A 20,720-nucleotide genomic window follows, 5' to 3' on the forward strand; every position below is an offset into this window, starting at 1 on the left:
GTATATATAAAATTTACTCAAAGAAAAAAAGTTTTGCACAAAATCTTCAAGAAATAAGTTGGTAGGATTTAAATATTCTTTGTATGATTATTTAGTAGACCGTTACTGCCAAACAAAAGGCAATGAATGATTCCAAGAGAAGAAATTGCTTGTTTAGAATTATTAGTTGCCAAATTGATGATTGAAGTAGATTGCTAATTTATGATATCTGCAATCCAACCAGAACGCTTTCAAATGGTGTAAGGATATCCCCTTCTTATTATTTTAACCTCCTGCTGCTAATGGATGTTCAATGGACACTCGTTAATATGGATAAAATTATCATAATTGGCGAATTTTAACATTTAAGAGATGGTGTTTTTAATTTTAGAAAACTTCTAGTAACGAAAGAATTTTACAAATGATAAAAGAGACCATTCAAACAAACAAACAAACAAAGGTGTGATAAAATTAAGTTGGATATGACTGTTTGTGCTTAAGAAAATAAAATTCAAAAAATAAATTACAAAAGCGACAAACCAACCAAATCATGTATGATATTCTAATTATCCTAATTAAACAACATGTACGTGCTTGGTTTACTGAATTCATTTTTAGGGAAAAGGTCAAGCATGTCATTTAACATGTGAATCTCTTAAAAATAGTTTTTGCAAGGATGAAATAATTAGTACATTCATTAAGTAACTTGTTTTTTATCCATATTAACGAGTGCTTAAGAAAATATCTTATTTTGATAAGTATATGGATATCCTAGGCGACTAGTTTTTTTTTTTTTTTTTTTTTTAAGAATTTAGATAATACCCCTGTAGCCGAATACTTTTCCACCAGATTGAGCAACTTTATCTAGTCTTTATAGGATTATCACAATATTTGAAAATTCAACATTAATTTGCATCCCAAATCTCAACTTAGTTGGTGGAGACAAAATTCAATGTATCTAAATGTTTTAGTTCGACTCTCATTTTCCACTCCCTTTTATAAGATTGGGAATATTTGAAAAAAAAAAAAATCTAACCTGCAACTTAAGGCCTTGAAGAATAATTTTATCAAAAGAATATGAATTCGAACAACTCCAAACTTTGTGGGCGTAATTCATGGCACAAAGCCACCATGAACCTCTTTAAGCATGATGAGAATCAAAAGGCAGGAACTTAAGCTCCAATCTTGCAACTTCAAAGCTTCGTGGGCATGAGAAAAATAAACTAAGGAAAAGAAAACAACAGAATTACTATTGCATTATGCATTTTTTCATTTATTATTACTTTTATTTTATTTATTTGTGCAAGAGAAACTAAGTTAGTGTTTAATTTAACGGCGTTATGAAAATCAGATCGAAATGACTAGACGGATCGATCGAATCACAAATTGACCATCGCACAAGTGCAATATTAACCTTCCAATATCAAAATAAATACTCAATAAATAAATCTGTGACTCAGGATTGAACCGATCAAACCGGTTTGGACCGTGAACTGAAAGTTCATCTGATTTTCTTATAGGCCCGGGCTTAGAACTCGGTGTTCTTGCAATTCAATTGCTGCAAATTGCAAAGACAGCCTCCCTGACTCACAGCTCGGAGTTTTTGGTAGCTTCCTCCCAGAACCCTTCAACCCACCATCCAAAGCCCAATGTTCGTCTTAAACCCCTGCACCCCTTCCGTCCAATTGCTCCACCTTTCACCACCCCAAACATTATCCCATCAACCTAATGACTACCCGCCATTTTTAACAGCTGGAGTTCCACGTCAATACCATTTCCACAAGAGGAATTTTGCACTCTTCACTAAGGCGACCGAAAACTATAGGCTCGAAACGAATAACCTGCAAGACAATGATGCAGACAACTATTATGAGAATGATGATGATGATGATGATGATGATGGGGATGAGAGTCAGTTTTCGAGTGGAAGAGGCTTTAGAGGGAGAGAAGAGGAGAAAGATTATGATAGAGACCCTGAGTTTGCTGAGATTCTTGGGAGTTTTCTTGATAACCCAGATAAAGCTAGGTCTAAAGTAAGTTCTTTTAATTTTTTGTAGAGAGTTTGTCTTTCTTTCTTTCCTTGTTTATTTATTGAAGGTTCACTACTGTCTACCTGCCCGGTTTATATGTGTGTTTGTGCGCCACAAAAAGACCAAGAAAAATGGGGTTATGACTGCTGATTGATGTGGTTAACTGCGATGTCAGATGGAGGACAGATTGAGAAAGAAAAGAAACAGAATATTACATACAAAAACTGGTTCAGCAGCCCCCATGAAAGTGGTATTCAACAAGTAAGTTCAATGGCATGTTTATCAAATTTCACGTAATGGCTATCTGTTTAAACGATTGTTTGCTTCGTATGATTGACATTTGTCATCATGGGCCTTTCTACGCAAGCAGCTAGCTCCTCTCTACCCCTGCCCATGTAGCTAAAGACATTTACCTACACTGTGTAGAAATGGCATTATATGGTGAATTATGTCCATGTTAAATTTGGAACTCTAAACTCGGATTGTAATGCATCTAAGTCGCCTGCATGCTAAGACTTCTTGGCGACCCAATCAACTCTGTATGTACTCACAATTGCAAATCAACACTCGAGATTGATCATGTTAAATGAAAGAGTCTCCATTTGCACGGCTAACGCCAAGAGAGACAGAATAGCAGTCTTGTAATGCTATTGAAGACGAGAAGTGTTCCAGTTCCACTTTGATCTGTACGCACTGGAATATTCCCCGACAACAGTGGCTGTTTTTGAAAATTTGATTGTCACTAAGTCTACTGAATATTACATATTTATCTTACTGCGCTAGAGTTGCTTTTCAATTCTTTTCTGATGGTTATCTCATACTATTCCTGGAATGCCTTGTATCTCAGTGGGTGAGGACCTGGCTGAAATCTCCTGGAAAAAGGGAAACAGCACATGAACAACCTTGGTTTTTTATATTTGTGATATGGAGATTTTCTGTGTATGTTGTGGAGAATCTGAATTGAGTCTAGTTGGGAAAACAAAAACCTTTACCAGTCCAAGAGGAAAGGCTACTAGCTAAGGATATAGAATCCCAAGTCATGATCAGCAAGGTGCTAGAACACTTGCAAATGGCATACTGTATTCTCCATCTTTTGCTAAATAGAATTGGATTGTCATTGGATTTCTTAGGGTGGTGGGACAGAGTGAATGTTTTGCTCTATGGATTTAGTTTGTGTACTGCTACAGGTGACTTTGGAGGATTCACTTTGCAACCAATTAAGAGTGCAAAAAAAGAAAAAGAAAATAAAAGAACACCATTCCATCCTTAATTGTTTTTTCATCCCCTTATTTTTCTGTAGGATATTTTCAGAAATGTGCATTTTCATCAGTTAACATTTGTATTCTGTTTTCAGATTTGAGTTCTCAAATTCATATATATGGTTTGAGTTCTATAATGCCCTTCTGGAGAAAGATGTTTCCTTGATATGTGATGTAAGTTTTACTCCCTGAACACCTGGCAATGACATCTTCTTGCTGCGAGTGCTACATAGCTGACTGGATTAATCTGCAGACTATTCGGTCATGGCACATTGTTGGACGACTGGGAGGATGCAATTCAATGAATATGCAAGTGCGTGCCTATAAACCATCCCTTCTACAGTCATGATTAGCGTGAAAATTAGTTTAAAGCTTCGCATTCCAACAGTCTAAGAACCGAAATAGAGCTGCGTCTTTAAGTCATGGATTAATTGAGAACCAGTCTTGTGATAAAAGGTCAGTGTTAAGAATTTTATTAAAAACTTGTATTGCTTCTTACAGCTGTCACAATCTGCTTCGGATAAAAGACCAAGTTATGATGCCGTTCAGGGAGCCAATGTCACACCAACCACATTTTATAACATCGGAGATCTTGAGATTCAAGATAACTTAGCCCGTATATGGTATACGTTTATGTTTATAAATTTCATTCCCTGGCTCTGATCTGAGAGTCATAGCGCTCATCGCTCATTTTGTTTAATTTGCTTGTGACAGGGTAGACATTGGGACTAGCGAACCATTGCTTCTGGATGTTTTGATTAATGCTTTGACACAAATAAGCTCTGAGTAAGCTTCACCCCACGTCATATCTGAACGTCCTTTGTTTCTCTTACGGAATGTCTACCCTCCATCACTCTTGTCTCGGTCACATTTTCAGTTACTTTAAAGGATCCATCCTGTTTTTGGTTATGTAAAATGGAAAGTTTCTGCATTTTTCGTACAAGCTTAGATCGAATATCTTGCCTTCCTTTTATGAAATGGATAGTTGATATCACCTGTATCTTTTCAAAACAGCTACGTCGGGATCAAGCAAGTGGTGTTCGGCGGGTCTGAATTCGAGAACTGGAGAGAAAACTTGACATCAGAGGATGCAGGGTTCAGCGTTCACAAAATTTGAGCAGCGACACTCTTGCCTTGCACAATTTCCGATATTTCTCAACCTAGCGAAGAAATGAACTGGGTCCCAGATGACAGATTAAAAATGGTTTCCTGGATTTGAGATTGCTTTTGAAGGATACATTTCAGCTGAACTCGATGAATGCATGTCAAGGGAAAAGGAAGTGAATTTGATGAACCGCTTGTCATGGCAGCTAATTTGCGTTCCTCATTCTTATTGATGAATCACTAGGAACATACCAAGCGAGTTTCAACGGGATGATGGGAGCAAGATGACAAAAACTAGAAGCCACAAATTGAAAGCTGTAATTCAACAATTTTTCTTAAAGGAAAATGTTTTCTTACTTATTTACTTATCACCTGTAATGAAGCCCAGAAGTTCAGATAGCAACCAGACTACAATTAGTTGCGGGCCCATGCCATTCTGTGCTTGATTAGCTAATTTGGCATATACAAACTCGAAACACATTTGTTTTTCCAAGTGAAATGTCTCACTAATAAAACTTGGATATGATGTCATGAGTGCCAAATTAGATGCTGAATAACATTTTTCACCTGGATCAAATATCAGAAAGTACAGAAGACAGCAGGTGCTGCAGCACTAATCTTAACATCCTAATTGTAAACTAATCTAATTTTGGCACAGGTACAGGTCACGTTCATTTGAAGACAGCACGGCACTCAAATCTATGTAGTTATGTACCCACAACGAACCGTGTGACGAAAATCTCAGGGCTCCAGATATTTGATAAATCATAGCTTGAACGACAGGTACAACAGGACTGCTCCTCATCTATGCTTCAAGGATGATACTTTCTCTGCAATTAACTTTATTTCTTTCATCCTTTCATCCACCAGTTGCCGCAGCTGTTCCTCTTGATTACTCCGGTTCTCAGCCATCTCCCTGTTTGTTGCATCACCATTCAGTGACTTATACATAACAAATGATGCTTCTTGATCATATTCAGTTGGCACATCAATAACCCGTTTCCCAACGCCTTCAGAATCTTTACCGATCACATCTGCCTTTATTCTAGATGAAACAATTGTACGATAAGTCTCCAGGTACTTCTCAATCGGATCTAGGCCAAGATAGAGGAGAACCTCCCAGCACTGCAAAAATTGTCTTCTATTGATTTTCAAACTCTTCCTCACATCTTCAACAGCACTCAAAGGTGGACCACATTGGCAGGAGTGAACTTTCTTCGAAAAGTTTTCTTGTTTTAGACGTGCCACAACAGAATTAAGGGCAGCCTGGATTGGACCGAAAACAAACAGGCGTTGCACATCAATCAATGTCCGAACATGTTGAAGGGAGTCTTCTGGCTCTTCGACAGTCAGGTCATAAACATCTTCAGATACTGCCACGTTGTTAAGCACCTTGAGGAGGCTACCACCATAACCTTTGCGCTGATAAGGTGGTAATACCAATATCTGCCATCAACAAAGATCTCATACCATCTAGAAGATATAAGAGACTCAAGTCCAAAGTACATCTAAAATTCACACAAAGCTAGGTTGGTAATTTGAATATGCACATAAAAAAAAAAAAAAAAAAAACTCAAGCAAACCTGTCCAAGACGCAAGCGCATGCTATCTGGATATCGATAGAAACGATAAACAGCTGCAAACCCAAGCAAATTAGGATGACTATCCTCCTGATGAGCAATTGCTTTCTCAACCAATACGTATATTTCCCATCTGGGATCAGTAACATCAATGGGATTGCTACCTGTTCAAAGTCGGCACCATTTAAAAGATTTAAGCTGTAGTTTAAGTGCCAAAATCTCAATCAGATGAATAAAACTTACCATCTATGAGAAGAAGTATGAATGGCACTAGGCGACTGTAAAGGTGCCCCACAGGTTCACCAACAATGCGGAACACCTAAATAAGAAACACAAATATGTATCATATTAATCTCTCTCTCTCTCTCTCAAAAAACAAGTATAGAAACAAACCGCCTCGTTTGGATTGCAATTTTGGCAAAAAAAAAAAAATTTCTGGGTTTCCGTGAGAATATTCCTTATCACATTTTCCAATCACTTTCTTACCTCAAAAACATCACATCTTTAAAAAGTGCTACAGTATTTTTTAACAAATACTCCCAAATAATTGCAATCCAGATCAATTCTTAGCATTTTCCAGAAAATGAGTGAATTCTATGTTGCACCTCTTCTAGGCAAGTACATGTAATTAACAATTAGTGACCCAAAGAATTGAAAATTTTTAAGAGTTAGACCATCTAATGCCTTATTAGAAATGACTGACTATAAATTCCAAGACAACCTTCCTTTCACCTATGAAGATGATTTGCTATAAGATTGTGCACCTGGAATTACAACCAGAGACTAGAAAACAGATTCAGACAACCAGATTATTACTCTTAAAGCAAAGGACACATTCTCTGACATCTTTACAATATTGCCAATAGAAAGCACCTGTGACGAAGCAGACAATATAGCACGCAAATGACCAGAATGGTCCCTGTTTTTTGAACTATAACATAGTACAAACCTCCAAATCTGCAGTGTCTTCTTTAGGGTCGAATTTAGAATCACCATTGTGTCCATTGGCAGCTGTTAATTTCAGTGCCGCCACGGTCGAGATAACAGATCTGCATGGAAGTAGAACTCGGAAACTCAACAGAAGTATTTCAAAATATATCTACTTAACATATGAGACTGCAGAGGTTGTAGGATTGGCACTAATAGGACTTACTTAACATATCGGCGATCACTTGAAAATTTATCTAGGAACTCATCTTTTTTCTCAACAAGATTTTCAGCAAAAACATTCTATGAGAAATGAAAGTAGGATCACAATCAAAAGGTTAGATGAACATGTGAATAAACAAGGAATAACAGTTTAGTTGTAAATATTGATTGCTAATATTACCTGAAGAGCAGCTTTGAGATCTGTGATCCCCTTGCCTCCCTTGTAACAAACAGTATGCACAAATCACTAACGAATAATGAAGGATCAGAACTGAAAAATATTCATCAAGGAAGATTCACACTTTAACCCTTCATTTGGACATATTAGTGTTACAATTTAGCAGGAAATATCAACTCAAATTCCATCCCTAACAAGCACTAAAAAGTATAATTGAACAACTGTCAGAAGGACATTGTAACCAAGAGAGAGATTGAAAGAAAAACAGGTACAGGAACAACAGAAAGACATCCTTCCCTAGACAGTTATATCTGACGTACAATCCTACTTGTATCTCAACAAAATCAACAGTATTCATACTTGACTGTAAGATATTATGTGCATATCTTCTAATCACGAAAGCTTATGTAAATGGCCCCTATGTTTGAGAGATAAGATAAAGAGCAATTCTGCCTTGTTAGCATCCTCTATCATGAATCCCAATTAGAGCAGACACTTACATCTGATGTGCTCTCAAAAGAAATATCAGCATATGCATGAAATGATATGCTGCTAACCCATATGGTAATCTGCATAAATAATAAGAACAGCATTAGGCCCAGTAAAGAGCGACAGGCAAAGATCAACATTGATGCACATGAAGTGGATTTGCACCTTTGAAATTGTGCAATCAACCACATATAAGAGTTTTTGAAAATCAATTTGACCAGATAAATATTCAAATACTTGAATCATGTTCTCATAAATAAAAACATTACTTCAATGTCCTTGTTAATTATTATCTTTTGGTTAGAGGTTGTTTATGTTTAACAAACCAGTCCTTCCAAAGGAATACTTCAGATAATCATGGCCAATTGTCCTTAAAACAGTCTATAACCATACACGGATGCTGTATGCTAAAAGTCACCATCGAACAGACTAAATCAATGTATGTCAACAGGGGAACCATATTCTGTAAATAAGTGCAGTATATGAGTAAGATGACATACACCAACTAGCCATACACGAGCAAATTGGAAAGAAAGTAAGCAAAGATGAAAGTGCTACTTATCATAGAACTTGAGGGAAGAACTTTGCACAGAGGAGATACTAACAGTCAAAAAGTACAGAAATGACATCCATGAAGGCGGAGAAATTTCACCTTCAAATTTTGATAACCATAAATCTTCCCATCCTCTTCAGAGAAGTGATTCAAGTCAACCGGTTTTATACAGAAACTGTCTGGAGAACCCACTTCTTCTTTGCTAGAGACTATAGATGAGTAAGAAAAAACAGATGACAGGAAGTTAAGGTTGCGAATTGCCTCTCTTGTAGGAATAAAAGATTAAAAGTGAGTAAGCAAATGAACTTAACTTTTAAATAACAATTTTTTTTTTTTTAAAAAAACAACTCTAATTCTGGACCATTTATTCTCATTGATTGCATCCGTCCTTCATATTTTTCCCGTCTGCCTTGAAATATTTCCCCCAAAACACTTGGTCACAATTTTATATTTTTTACTCTTCACTGAATGTGTCAACCCTGCAGTCCCCATCTTCTTTGTAAAGTTATTCTTGTTAGCCTAATTTTCAAACAGCCATATTTTCCAATTGCCGAATGATTTTAGGTACACGAACAAGCCCAATCAAATTTCAGGTGAGCTGTCAAACAAGCTGCACGATGGTCACCTTCCATAAACCAATCGCAGCTTCCCAGTTACAATTTTAAGAAAAATAGCAGCAAAATTACTACTACATTTTGCCCGGCCAATATCAACTATAAAATAAAGTGCCAAGCTCACAAATATTCTTATGAAAGAAAACTCCAGAGTTTTCTGGCCCCAAAAAGTTAAAGCTCACTTCAAATAAGATTTTTTGAAAAAAAGACGCTAAAAATCAGTTTACTTCAGAAAAGGGTCCAAATAATGCGAAATAGTGAACGTCATGAGCAGGGCTCTAAATTTTCTGCCGAGATAAATTAAAAATGACAAAACCGTGCCAAGATATATTTTGATGCACTCGTTGGCTTCAACACCAGCATCTGCAACAACATTTTTGCAGCAAAAGAAAGTAAAAAATACAGAAAATAATTAGGGAAGGAACAAAAAGGAAAGTAAAGAAAGCCAAATTGGAAGTGAATGACTCACCGATTTTGGAGAATCCAACCCGTCGTTTCTTCTTGGGGTCGGAAATCGGATCGGAGGAGGACTGATGCTTGGTTCCCATGATTTGGGGGGCTTAGGGGTGGGGGGGGGTTAGGGTTTTGGGGTGGTCGGGGCGGGAAAATGTTGGTCCAGGCGGGAAAAATAACGAAATGCTACTGTAGTAGTGTTTTTGTGTCCGGCTTGCTTTCCTCTCCCTCCTTGCCGCTTACATGGAGTACACCCACTCCCCGCTATTGCGTACTTTGCCAACTCTTTTATTTTCTTTCTTTCTTTGCCTTTTTTTTTTTTAAAAAAAAAAATAGTGATTGGGTTGTCTATAATCAATTGGTTTGGGCTGCGGTTGAGCCCAGTTACGAAGGGATCTTGGTGAATGTATCAAGCCGGGGGCTTTATCCTTGATTGATGCTCTTTTCGTGGGTTATAAGAGCGAACACGAGAGATTAGACCATTCCCTGTTGTAGCTCTTGGGAGTATGGATTCGGGACAAGAACTTCTAAAAGTTATAATTTTGTTAGAGCAACATTGGGCGTTTGGTCTAGTGGTATGATTCTCGCTTTGGGTGCGAGAGGTCCCGAGTTCGATTCTCGGAACGCCCCATTTTGTTGTCTTCCCTGCAAACTCTTGATCTCAGTTCTTATTTGATAGTTTCCCCTTTTGTATTGCTAGCATGTCTTTTAGACTCTCAATTCAAAATATGGAGTAAGAGGAGGTATAAGCTGGTGGCAATCTCGGATCCAGTGGTGTTTTTCCTCTTTCGTTGCACTGTTACACTAGAAGCAGACAGCAAGTGATGCAGAAATTCACAGCCCCTAACCTTTTGCATCGACATCAAGTTTTGGATTAGAAACCATAAATGTAACACCTAACATTGTGACAAATGGAACAATGGTGCTTTTAAGTACTAGTTTAAATTATCAAAAACAAAAAAAAGGTACTACTTAAAAGTTTGGGGTTATAGTGCATTGAATGAGTGCTTTTAAGTACTTTAAAGTGTCTGATAATTAATCTTTCATAACTTAAATAGTCCAACATATAATAATTTAAAAACACTTTTGTTAAAAACATTTACGTCAGAAGTGTTTTTTATAAATCACCGCAACCCCCAACAACGATGCTTAAGTGAAATTATAGAGAATTATCAATCACATTCATGCAACATACATGGCATCATTACCCGGATTAAAAATTTCCAGCAATTTTATTAAATAATTCAAATACAAGCATGAAACTACAGTACGTGTCCGCAATATAACTTTCTGCAAAGTCATCATGGTATCTACTACTGTATTATACAACATTTGAATAATTATGTACACAAGCCAGTGATTTATTTGCACGCATTTTGTTCAGGTAGACTTCGTCGCTGTTCTCGACAGCGGTCTGCATCCCACTTATAGGGGAGTCATCGAAAGGTTCAACTTCAGATGGATGATGCAAAGCAGGTGGAACACGCGCTGCATCGCTCCCCAACTTGACGTCTCCCCCAATACAAGCCTATCTTGATTCACCAAAGCCGCACAAATATGTCACACTCAAAGTGGATGTTTAATTTGGCTACATACACTAAGCGTAGCCAGTTCTTATTATTTTGGGAAAATAAAATATGTACCAGCGTGAAAGCAGATATGCTCCGACCAGAATCAAACATCAACAACTAAGCCTTCGGCACCCATAAAGCTTATAAGACGCCATCAAGAATCCAAGCATCTTCTGTACCTTCTTTCCACATTCCCCCATCTCCATATAACTCTTGGATGACGGGTCATACATCTTGAAATAAGAGTATTTGTAACATGAAAGACGACATCACGGTGGATAAATAACTTCATTTCGAACAGGTTAGAGCAGTTGTCCAAAATGGAGAAAATGCATGACAGCGTAGTCTCAAAATCATGAATCTCTAAATATGCAGTAATCTCTTTCAACCCCTTCATCCGAGACCTAATTTCATCACCTTCAGGGCAAATATACATCTCGAAAACTGACCAAGCCCAAGGGGTGAAAGTAAGAGAGCTGACATTCGGGAAAACACTAAACAAGGACTCAAAACCAAACTTAGATACTCCCATTAGTTCAGAAGATTTTGTTAAGCCTAGTTTCAGGTTCTTAACTGTTTTACCAAATGGTAACGAACAAAGCAGCCGGCGAAGGTCCAAGGATTCAAGATGAAGGTTTGTCAAATTGACAAACTCTTCAACTTTGAAGCTGCTAGCCTCTTCAACAGAAAGATGCAAATCAGCCAATGATGGAGTCTCAATAACAAGTGCTCTTGGCCTCACACATTTGAGTTTTAGTTTAACAAGATTTGGAGCAACTATAGTAACAGAATATACAGCATTAGACACAGTCCACCGACAGGCTTTAAGCTGCAAAAGATGGATTTTGGGATCTTTAAGACCTCCAACCCCAATCAAGTTGAGAACTTGCAGACCTGGGAAGCTCTCATTTACCTTGTTGAGGTCCTCATCATCCAGTCTAATGTACTCAAGTGTTAACTTAGAGAGTTTAGGCATTGGTTTCAAACCGTCCACTGACAACCAAGCATTCCTGATCTGTAGCTCGGCCAGCTTATGACCTACACAAAAGGAAAATAACACCATCAATTGATAAACAGAGAACCATCTTTAAGGAAAACCCAATGAGCTCTTTCAAAACACCAAGAAGCGCTCACACATTATTTTCCAAAAAAATGAAGGCAAATTTTTAGAGGAATTGAGAAAATGTGAATCCTATCAACTGCAGGTCCCTCAAGGAATGTTCTACAAAATTTCCATCATCGTACTTACAAACTAGATTGAAGTAAATAAAAAGAAATCCAAGCTACAGTGAAATGAAAACTTTATCCTCTACGCTCTTTGATGTCCCGGGTCAGAAAGCAAATAATCTTTCTTTCACTTTTTCCTTTTCAATTTAAAGGTTGTAACTAGCACAGTTTACCATAAAGATGCAGCAAATTTTGTACAGGAAACGAGTCCAATTTCAAACTAACACCAGTCTTGATGTAGAAATGAAACTGGCCTTCAGGAAACTCACAAAATTGAATGGCAGTAATTCAGTAAATGGGGGAAAAAAACACAAAATATAAAATTTCCCTCCTCTTTTTAACTTCCTTTTTTCTTTGTCTTCTCTTCTTCTTTCCATTCCATCATTAGCATTGCCAAATTTTTGCAAAGTCTGATCAATTACATTAGAAAAATATCAATGCCATCATCCAGCCATATCGAGTTAACGAACTCATCAGCCACATCCAGCTAGAAATGCAACCCAATTGTGTATTTGTTCTCAACTGTTCACACTAAATTGATAACGAATGGGCGATGCTGAGTCAAAGTAAGCCAAAAACCAGAGAAACAAATATTACTTACTAGTGATTTCATTTCACAAGAAAAAAGCATGACAATCAATCAACTACAACAAATACTAGTATATAGTAAGTAAATGTCAAACGAGGGGGACTCACAGTAAGAAGAAATGAGGGATAGCACCTCGGATCGTCGCCAACAAGATTGCACCCAAAAATCGGAAATTGAAAAAGACGTCAATCCATCGGAAACCTTGGGCAACCACTCGCCAACAAAATTTACCTCTGTCAGATACAAATCATCATCTTCATCTTCTACATCGTCGTAAGACACGGTACGGAGCGGCTTATCGATGCCAATTGTGACGGACTCGACGATTCTCAACTCGGAAACCAAGTTTTTAAGGATGGTTTTGAAGGGCGTGATGGAGGATCGAGTGAGGGGACAGCGAGACTTGGCGTAGCGGTCGAAGGAGCAGTGGAGGTTGATGGATCGGATATCTCGAGAGAGGGAGTTGAAGGTCTTGGATGCCACTCGGCAGCGAGCGAGGTCAGCTGAGTCGCCTAGTCGACTCAGGACGTCGAGGATCAATGGCGGAGGGAGATCGTCCATATGATACTAGTGATACACCCCCACAACACGACTCGAGGTCGAGGATGCAGCCAAATCGAGGTTCAGCCTGGAATCTGCGGTGATTTTGGCATTTTACAACTTTTAGTATACCAGTTGTTGTAGGGGCATTTTCGGAAGTAGCAGACTAGAACTCAAAGTACCGTGCTTAAATTAGGTTGGCTGCTTGCGATGCAAATGAATAGAATCGAGTCAAATTTTTATCTAATTAAATTAAATTTTAAATTAATTTTATAAAACTTGAATTTGACGAGTTTAAAATGTCAAGTTCAAATTTAAATTTAAAAAATTTGAAAAAATAATTATTTTATTTTTAAAAATAAATAAAATAATAATTTTTAAATAAATAATAAAATATTTAAAATATATATACAATTTTACTGTCAAAATTATAAATATATATATATACTTGAATTCGATTTTAAATTCAACTTAATTAACTTAAATTCGATTAGAACTCGAATCGAGCTCGCTTCGAACTGCTTGCTCGAGATTGGCTCCAAACGGTTGGATTCGTTAGTCCGGATGATTGCTAGCTAGCTAGCACACGAACGTCCCAAAGGTACTACAATGACATACTCCAAAATTACTACTGTAGTTATAAGAATCCATGTCGTTGCCATAATGTATGTACAAAGGTAGCTAATTGTTTTGCAAACGGAAAATCTTCGACCTGACGTCGACACCGGAGGCCAAAGTGATGTAAATGGAGTTGTGAGCGCACTTCCGGTGGTCTAATTGCCTTCCCGTCTTGTTACTTGTATGTCAGAAGGGTTAAAAAGAGAGCTAAGAAAAGGGAAAAGCAGTGGAATAGAACAGACAAGCGAGGATGAAAAAGTCATTTAAACGGAGGAACGGGAGGCTGGCTCTGGCTTTGCTAGTATAGTTTCAGAAGCGTCCGATTAAAGCAAAGCAAAAAACTAATGCAACACCTGCGTCGTCTAAGCGCTTGATTTTTCAGGTCTCTGTTTGTTTTCTTGAGCTTACGCTCTTTTTACTTTTTGAGTGGTGATACTCAACAAAGCAGAGGATGGGCGACGCCATGAATGGCGGAAACCCCTTGGAGTCCGCCCGCTTAGCAGCTTTTAAGAAGTCAGAAACCCTAGAAGGAACTTGCCCCGTAATTCAGGGCTATGATTTCAACCAAGGCGTCAACTATCCGGAGCTTCTCAAATCAATGGTCTCCACTGGTTTTCAAGCCTCCAATCTCGGTGACGCCATTGACGTAGTTAACCAAATGGTCAGTCACTCGAATCCAGGATGTATTAATTGATTAACCGGATGATCACTCACCTTTTTCTGTTTGATTTTGAGTTCTTCGTATTTCAGTTGTCAAAAGGTTCGATCTTGTTTGAGTTTTTAGTTACTATTTCATGAAGCGCTTAGGTAGGCCGAAATGTTATTGGTTTTAAGTACATGCTGCTTGCTGACAGCTTAGGATGGAAATGCCCTGAAATGAGGGTGTCTTTTTTGTTTCAACATCCAGTTGTCTATTTTAATTTTTGCTGTCAATGTTTGTGTTTGATTTTCGGTATAATGGATTAAAGCTGGATTGGAGGCTTTCAGACGAGTGTCCAACGGAGGATTGCAGTGAAGAGGAGAGAGATCCAGCATTTAGAGAGTCAGTTAGGTGTAAAGTTTTCCTTGGATTCACTTCAAATCTTGTATCTTCTGGGGTTCGAGACACCATTCGGTATCTTGTTCAGCATCACATGGTGAGCAGTTGTGTAAATATCACTTCTGATTGTGCTTTGGTCAGTTTGTATTCTGCTAGGACTGATTGTCTCTAGGCATTACTCTCTGTGATGATTCAGGACGTCGGGTAGGTAAATGGACTTTGTAGAAGTTGGTATTTAGTTAAGAGACACAAAGGTTGACCTTAAACTTAGGTGATACGCATAATTGCTGGAATCATGTGCTATTCTGCTTATTTAGTAAAGGATACTTGACATTTCTGGCTCTGGAATAGACTCATACGTACCTTATTGGTTACTTACGGGTTGGTTTCTCACTTAATCTTAGTCACCTTAAACACTGTCTGCATTCATCTTTACTGGTAAATGCATCATCTTTACCGACTTTACCAGTTTATAGTTGGATGATGTTATTAAATCAACTAGGAGAACAATTTCCACTGTCATAGAGTCAGATAAGGTATGGAGTAGTTTATATTAGATTAGTTGGATGTACTTGTTCCACATTAATTGATGGGTGGGTGATGATTGTTTATGTAATAGGGTGCTGCAAATGTTTTGTTAGTTGATTTTTTTGGTCTCCTTTTCCTGCTTCATTTAAATTTGATTTTCAAAGGTGAATGTTTGAAAATTGTAATGCAGGTTGATGTAGTTGTTACAACAGCTGGTGGTGTGGAAGAGGATCTTATCAAGTGCCTTGCACCCACATATAAAGGTGACTTCTCTTTGCCTGGAGCTGCTTTACGCTCGAAAGGGTTGAATCGTATTGGTAACTTGTTGGTTCCTAATAACAATTACTGCAAATTTGAGGACTGGATTATTCCAATTTTTGACAAGATGTTGGAAGAGCAGACTTCAAAGGTATCCTTGTATGTCCCTCTTTGTTTTGTTTTACTAATTTGGTGTTGTTGTAGCTTAATTCTTGCATCAGAATTGGTTTGGGTCCATCTTAGTGTCACTGGCATTTGACAAATTGGTTTTGGATCTAATTGTACTTTAAATAGCATGCTGTAGTTTTGAAGCTGTAAGCATAAAAGCGCAAATGATGCGTGCTAGCCACTCCAAGGATCAAGATTGCGAGGCTGTATACTGTCATTTTGGTATCAAAATTTCATTGTTTTGGGATAGCTTATGGTACTGGATGCCATGCCATCCATTGGATGCTTTAAGATGATAAAATTTTGGTGGATTACTCTTAGATGTCTTGAATGATTGCAGATTTGTATTAGCCTTACTTGTGCTTGTAAAATTCAATATCCTTTTCTGTTGTTTTCCCTCTCTAGTCGGAGAGCAAATTTGTGTTGATGGGGAAAAGCATAAAAAATAATATATCATGAGCTTTCCTTATCTTCTTGCAGAATATGCTGTGGACGCCATCTAAAGTGATCTCCCGCCTTGGAAAAGAAATTAATGATGAGAGTTCATATTTGTACTGGGCCTACAAGGTAGGTATTCAATCAGACTACTCGTTTTTTTGTGTCAAATGGTTCTCAATTTGAGTTGTCGTGCTGTGTAATCTAGCTTGTCCATTTTTTGATAAAAGAATTTGAAGAACAGTTATAAAATTGCTAAACACGAGAACTTTCTGTTTATTCATGGCATGAATAGCTTTATCCCATTCAGTGCTTATCAATTTATGTATTTTGTTTTTGTAGTTATGGAGTACTGTGATGAACAATATCATTATGATGCTAAGAGGAAAAATAAAAAGTTATATGGTTGCAATATCTGCTTACTGATTCTAAAATCTCCATTTATTTTCAGAACAACATTCCTGTCTTTTGTCCTGGCTTAACAGATGGCTCACTGGGTGACATGCTATATTTCCATTCTTTCCGCAATCCTGGCCTGGTTATTGACATTGTGCAGGGTAACGACATATCATTCTCATTTTCTGCCAAGGCATAGTACTTCTGGTAACAATTTGGTGAAATGTTATAATCGCAAGCAGATATTAGGAACATGAACGGCGAGGCTGTCCATGTCGGTCTCAGGAAGACAGGAATGATAATTCTTGGAGGGGGACTACCCAAGCATCATATATGTAATGCAAATATGATGCGTAATGGTGCAGACTTTGCTGTTTTTATTAACACAGCACAAGAATACGATGGAAGTGATTCTGGTGCCCGTCCAGATGAAGCTGTATCATGGGGAAAGATACGAGGTTCTGCGAAGGCTGTGAAGGTTAATTCTTTTGGAGTTGTACATTTTTTAGTCCTTTGCTTTTGTCTGCATTCTCAGATGCCTTGAGGCTTGCTATCAGCTAAGTTTTGAGATTAGATCAAGTCTTATTTTCACATTAAAACAAAAGTTCAATTACTACCTTCTAGTTATTGCTTGTTTGATGATATAATTAGTAGAAAGTAAAATCTGTATATTTTTGTCACATTACAATTTGTTTCTTTTAGCAGGTTCACTGTGATGCAACGATTGCCTTTCCTCTCCTTGTAGCAGAAACCTTTGCTACAAAAGTCAAATAACGTTGTATGGGATGAAGTTTTAAAATGATAATGCAGCTGCGGTGGATAGCTAATGATTGATCCTGGTAAATTTGATGATGCTATTTGGCACGTCAAGTTCCACTTCTTTGTTCAATGCTGTTTTTCTAGGTGGCGCATTATAAATTGCATTCCGGTTGTGATGAAATACTACATTGGAAAGGAAATACAACGCCAGCAACAAGTTCTATTGTAATTCTTCAGCTTCTGGTAACTTTGATGCTCAAGAGGAATAGATATGTGCTGTATTTCATTTCCATTCTTTTACTTTAGAATGACCATAGGAGGCCATGAACCTCACATTTTGTGATTTAGGCAGATCTGAATTGTATCTTTAGGCGAGGAGAGTTTTAGGTTGCCCAACTTATTAGTGCAGATAAAGCAAAAGAAAGTTCCCAGATTCCACTTCCCCTAAGCTTTTTGTTTGTTTGTTTGTTACAGGTGGTAGGGGGTGGAAACATATTCAACAATGTCTTACTCCACCTCCTTTAATCATTATGTGGGTTTATGCTTTTTGAGAAATTACTCTTGTTTTCTAGGATTCCTTTGAGAAACATGTTTGCATCATTTTGGCTTCTGTGTACATGGAGAAGTGCTCAAATGGTACGAGTAACAAAGGGATTTTGTTTCAACTCTTTCCTAAATCATTAGTGTGTTACAAGTGAAGGCTGAAGAATCACAATAATGGATTCAGCAAGGCACTCGAAGCACCACGAAGCAGGCAAACCATTTCCTATCATGACTTAATAGAGAACCTATCATGGACAAAGAGCCAACAGCTGAACAATTGCCTTTGTATGCTAGACTTGAAATCCGCTCACTTGCACAAATAATTATATTAGAATGTATAACTCTTCTACGGTAAGAGTTTTTTTTTTAAAAAAAAAAGGGCACAAGACTGGAACAACTTGGCAAACGAACACAGAAAAGCTGAGAAATGGCATTGGTGACGAGTCCAGTGGAGGGACGTCCAGTTCACCAAATTTATTCTAGGCCACTTTTAAATCGTGAAGGAAGGTGGCAGATTTGAACCCGAGGATCAGCAGCAAGTGATTTGTTAAGCTCCTTTATGTAAAGCCTGGATTCTCTCAGTGTCTCGGGAACCGAGTCTTCTGCTTCAGCCACCGTTCCCATCCACAGAGTGTTATCGTACACAATTATTCCACCAACCTTCACCAATTTCAATAGCTTCTCATGATACTTTGCATAATTCGCTTTATCCGCGTCAACGTAGGCGAAATCAAAGCTGTCATGTTCATTAGACTGCAGCAGCAGAGCCCCCACCCAAAAGGAAAAAAAAGAAGAAGAAATCCATGATCAACCGTCCCATAAACATGTTACCAAATTGAAAGAATTACTCGATGGAGTAGTTTCTATGGTGCAATAACAAATGATTCAAAATAATCTCACATCTTCCAGGAGATTATCCAGCACGGGATGAGCCACAGAGTTGATGAAATTGATTTTGTGTTCAACTCCAGCCTTTTTAATAAATGGTAATCCGATGTCATGTGCCTCCTGATCCGGGTCGATGGCCATGATCTACGGAAAAAGAAAGGAAATCAGGGGGAAAAAAACGTAGGAGCTGGTGATATTTATGTAGCAGTGACTTCATTTGGAACAGTAACGTAAGGTAGAAAGGACCTAGTAGTAGTTAGCTAGCTGTAACACTTTAAAAAGTATTTAGATTGCTATTTTCTGATTTTTTTGTTAAAAAAAAAAGTACCGTAACGATTTGATATATATATATATGTAAGGTAAAAAGGTGATTGACAAATATTTTCATAAAAAAATTTTTTTTTTTTTGAGAAAAAAGGCAATCCAAATAAGGGGTTACATGCTTTGAGCTCCAATAAAATTAAAGATGAGCAGAATTAAACCTTGCCATCCTGGGGTATAGTAAGAGCATTGAGGAGCAGGCAGGGATGGCAATGGGGTGGTCACCTGCCCCGCGGGGGGCTAATGGGGAGGGGGTTGGGGCGGGGGAGTGTACCTCCGTCCCACCACCCGCTTTAAAAAAATAAATATATAAAATATATATATGTATATAATTATATATATAATATATAATTTAATTAGTTACAAACTTATGATAATGATATTATTAGTTATATGTATTATATAATGTCTATTAGTATATATAATATAATTGATATTATTAATTATACTAATAATTATATATGTGTACTAATACAAATTATTAATTGGTTATACTAAATTTACTAATACATTTATACTAAATCCCTAATTACACTTAATACAATAACATTTTTTTCTTAAAAAAAGCACAAGCACAATAATGAATTAGTGATTGTATTTGTGCCAAAAGTGAAAACTTGACTACTTTAGTTATATTTATTTCATCATGTTGGATTGTATTCAAATAATTTTTGTTTGATTGTTTTTATAAGTTTCAATTGTAAAATTACAATGAATAATAATTTGATGATGTGTTGATATTTTAGTACTTGATTATTTGCTAAAATTTAACCATAATAAAATTATATAACAAATTTTTATTAGTCCCGCGGGGCACCCACAGGGCGGGGACGGTGCGGGGGGAGCGGGGACGGGGGATGGAACGGGGGCGGCGGAGTTTGCCATCCCTAGGAGCAGGGAGTATCCTGTAAAGTAAACACCCCAATTTCAATGGTCTTCTTGGCGTTGATTATCTCCAACAGCAAAGACAGCATCTGACCCGCATCAGCGTCGGTTCCCATGATCCCCCTGAAAATCTCAATTTTGTACGGCCGGCTATTAGTAGTAAGTACTACTACTACATACAAGAGAACCGCACCATTTCCATTTCTCCGTCATACTCAAATTATATACAAGAACGAACATTTAATACAAGAACTCACATTGGATGAGTTGCAGTGACAGCCCTCAAGTCCTTGAGAACCTGTGGCTCCCGTGGGTATAAGCTAGTCTCCACCAGATATTTTTAGACAGAAACGTAGACATGGTTAAGCGTTTTTTTCAAGTGTTAATAGCTTCACACGAAACGAGAAAACAAGCAGAAAAATATATCCAAAATGCCGTGCAATGAGACCAGCAGTACGTACGTACCCGGCGTAATTCTGGACTGCGCAACAATCCCTCGCTTCCCATTTATCCTTCTTCTTTGTTAGTTGTTGTGTTCTTCACCGAGAGCTGAAGAAGGAGGTGATC

General features: G+C 37.7%; 5 protein-coding genes and 1 non-coding gene across 6 annotated transcripts; 3 read left to right on the plus strand and 3 right to left on the minus strand.

Annotated features, from left to right (window-relative positions):
- Positions 1-1,519: 1,519 nt before the first annotated feature.
- Positions 1,520-4,789, plus strand: LOC113775067. Its single transcript, XM_027319799.1, has 7 exons — positions 1,520-2,012; positions 2,185-2,270; positions 3,364-3,442; positions 3,522-3,581; positions 3,770-3,891; positions 3,983-4,054; positions 4,283-4,789. Exons 1-7 carry the CDS (start codon positions 1,629-1,631, stop codon positions 4,383-4,385), a joined length of 906 nt encoding a protein of 301 aa, XP_027175600.1. The 5' UTR covers positions 1,520-1,628; the 3' UTR covers positions 4,386-4,789.
- LOC113775066 (histone acetyltransferase type B catalytic subunit) lies at positions 4,772-9,639 on the minus strand. Its single transcript, XM_027319798.1, has 10 exons — positions 9,405-9,639; positions 9,257-9,298; positions 8,421-8,530; positions 7,780-7,848; positions 7,283-7,321; positions 7,106-7,182; positions 6,902-7,001; positions 6,196-6,271; positions 5,956-6,116; positions 4,772-5,818 (listed from the first exon to the last, which is right to left on the minus strand). The coding sequence occupies exons 1-10, from the start codon at positions 9,481-9,483 to the stop codon at positions 5,174-5,176; spliced, it is 1,398 nt and encodes a 465-aa protein (XP_027175599.1). The 5' UTR covers positions 9,484-9,639; the 3' UTR covers positions 4,772-5,173.
- Positions 9,640-9,946: 307 nt separating this feature from the next.
- Positions 9,947-10,018, plus strand: TRNAP-UGG. Its single transcript has one exon. It is a non-coding gene; the product is annotated as a tRNA-Pro (tRNA).
- A 581-nt stretch (positions 10,019-10,599) lies between these two features.
- LOC113776185 (F-box/LRR-repeat protein At4g29420) lies at positions 10,600-13,395 on the minus strand. Its single transcript, XM_027321292.1, is given in 3 exon segments — positions 10,600-11,154; positions 11,156-11,997; positions 12,883-13,395. Coding segments are annotated over 3 exon segments (1,350 nt in total). The 5' UTR covers positions 13,337-13,395; the 3' UTR covers positions 10,600-11,100.
- Positions 13,396-13,995: 600 nt separating this feature from the next.
- On the plus strand, positions 13,996-18,074 carry LOC113775485 (deoxyhypusine synthase). The gene is made up of 7 exons (XM_027320385.1): positions 13,996-14,594; positions 14,902-15,069; positions 15,691-15,909; positions 16,407-16,493; positions 16,813-16,918; positions 17,000-17,235; positions 17,463-18,074. The coding sequence occupies exons 1-7, from the start codon at positions 14,385-14,387 to the stop codon at positions 17,529-17,531; spliced, it is 1,095 nt and encodes a 364-aa protein (XP_027176186.1). The 5' UTR covers positions 13,996-14,384; the 3' UTR covers positions 17,532-18,074.
- Positions 18,075-18,533: 459 nt separating this feature from the next.
- On the minus strand, positions 18,534-20,660 carry LOC113773522 (probable caffeoyl-CoA O-methyltransferase At4g26220). Its single transcript, XM_027318162.1, has 6 exons — positions 20,621-20,660; positions 20,411-20,492; positions 20,175-20,276; positions 19,430-19,472; positions 18,960-19,091; positions 18,534-18,812 (listed from the first exon to the last, which is right to left on the minus strand). Exons 1-6 carry the CDS (start codon positions 20,658-20,660, stop codon positions 18,534-18,536), a joined length of 678 nt encoding a protein of 225 aa, XP_027173963.1.
- Between the last annotated feature and the right edge of the window lie 60 nt (positions 20,661-20,720).

Source organism: Coffea eugenioides, chromosome 6, assembly GCF_003713205.1.
Source record: "Coffea eugenioides isolate CCC68of chromosome 6, Ceug_1.0, whole genome shotgun sequence".
NCBI classification, from domain to species: Eukaryota; Viridiplantae; Streptophyta; class Magnoliopsida; order Gentianales; family Rubiaceae; genus Coffea; species Coffea eugenioides.

Bases quoted from the DNA above. Each gene is read 5' to 3' on its own strand.
- LOC113775067 (XM_027319799.1), top strand. From the start codon at position 1,629: ATGTTCGTCTTAAACCCCTGCACCCCTTCCGTCCAATTGCTCCACCTT. The intron at 3,443-3,521 runs GTAAGTTTTACT...ATTAATCTGCAG, and splicing joins ATGTTTCCTTGATATGTGAT to ACTATTCGGTCATGGCACAT. The intron at 3,582-3,769 runs GTGCGTGCCTAT...TGCTTCTTACAG, and splicing joins GCAATTCAATGAATATGCAA to CTGTCACAATCTGCTTCGGA.
- LOC113775066 (XM_027319798.1), bottom strand. From the start codon at position 9,483: ATGGGAACCAAGCATCAGTCCTCCTCCGATCCGATTTCCGACCCCAAG. The intron at 8,531-9,256 runs GCACGGTTTTGT...ACTCATCTATAG, and splicing joins GTGCATCAAAATATATCTTG to TCTCTAGCAAAGAAGAAGTG. The intron at 6,272-6,901 runs GTTTGTACTATG...TTTCTTATTTAG, and splicing joins AAGACACTGCAGATTTGGAG to GTGTTCCGCATTGTTGGTGA.
- LOC113775485 (XM_027320385.1), top strand. From the start codon at position 14,385: ATGGGCGACGCCATGAATGGCGGAAACCCCTTGGAGTCCGCCCGCTTA. The intron at 15,910-16,406 runs GTATCCTTGTAT...ATCTTCTTGCAG, and splicing joins TGGAAGAGCAGACTTCAAAG to AATATGCTGTGGACGCCATC. The intron at 17,236-17,462 runs GTTAATTCTTTT...TTCTTTTAGCAG, and splicing joins GTTCTGCGAAGGCTGTGAAG to GTTCACTGTGATGCAACGAT.
- LOC113773522 (XM_027318162.1), bottom strand. From the start codon at position 20,660: ATGGGAAGCGAGGGATTGTTGCGCAGTCCAGAATTACGCC. The intron at 20,493-20,620 runs GGGTACGTACGT...TTTCTGTCTAAA, and splicing joins GCGCAGTCCAGAATTACGCC to AATATCTGGTGGAGACTAGC. The intron at 20,277-20,410 runs GTGAGTTCTTGT...TGAGATTTTCAG, and splicing joins GTCACTGCAACTCATCCAAT to GGGGATCATGGGAACCGACG.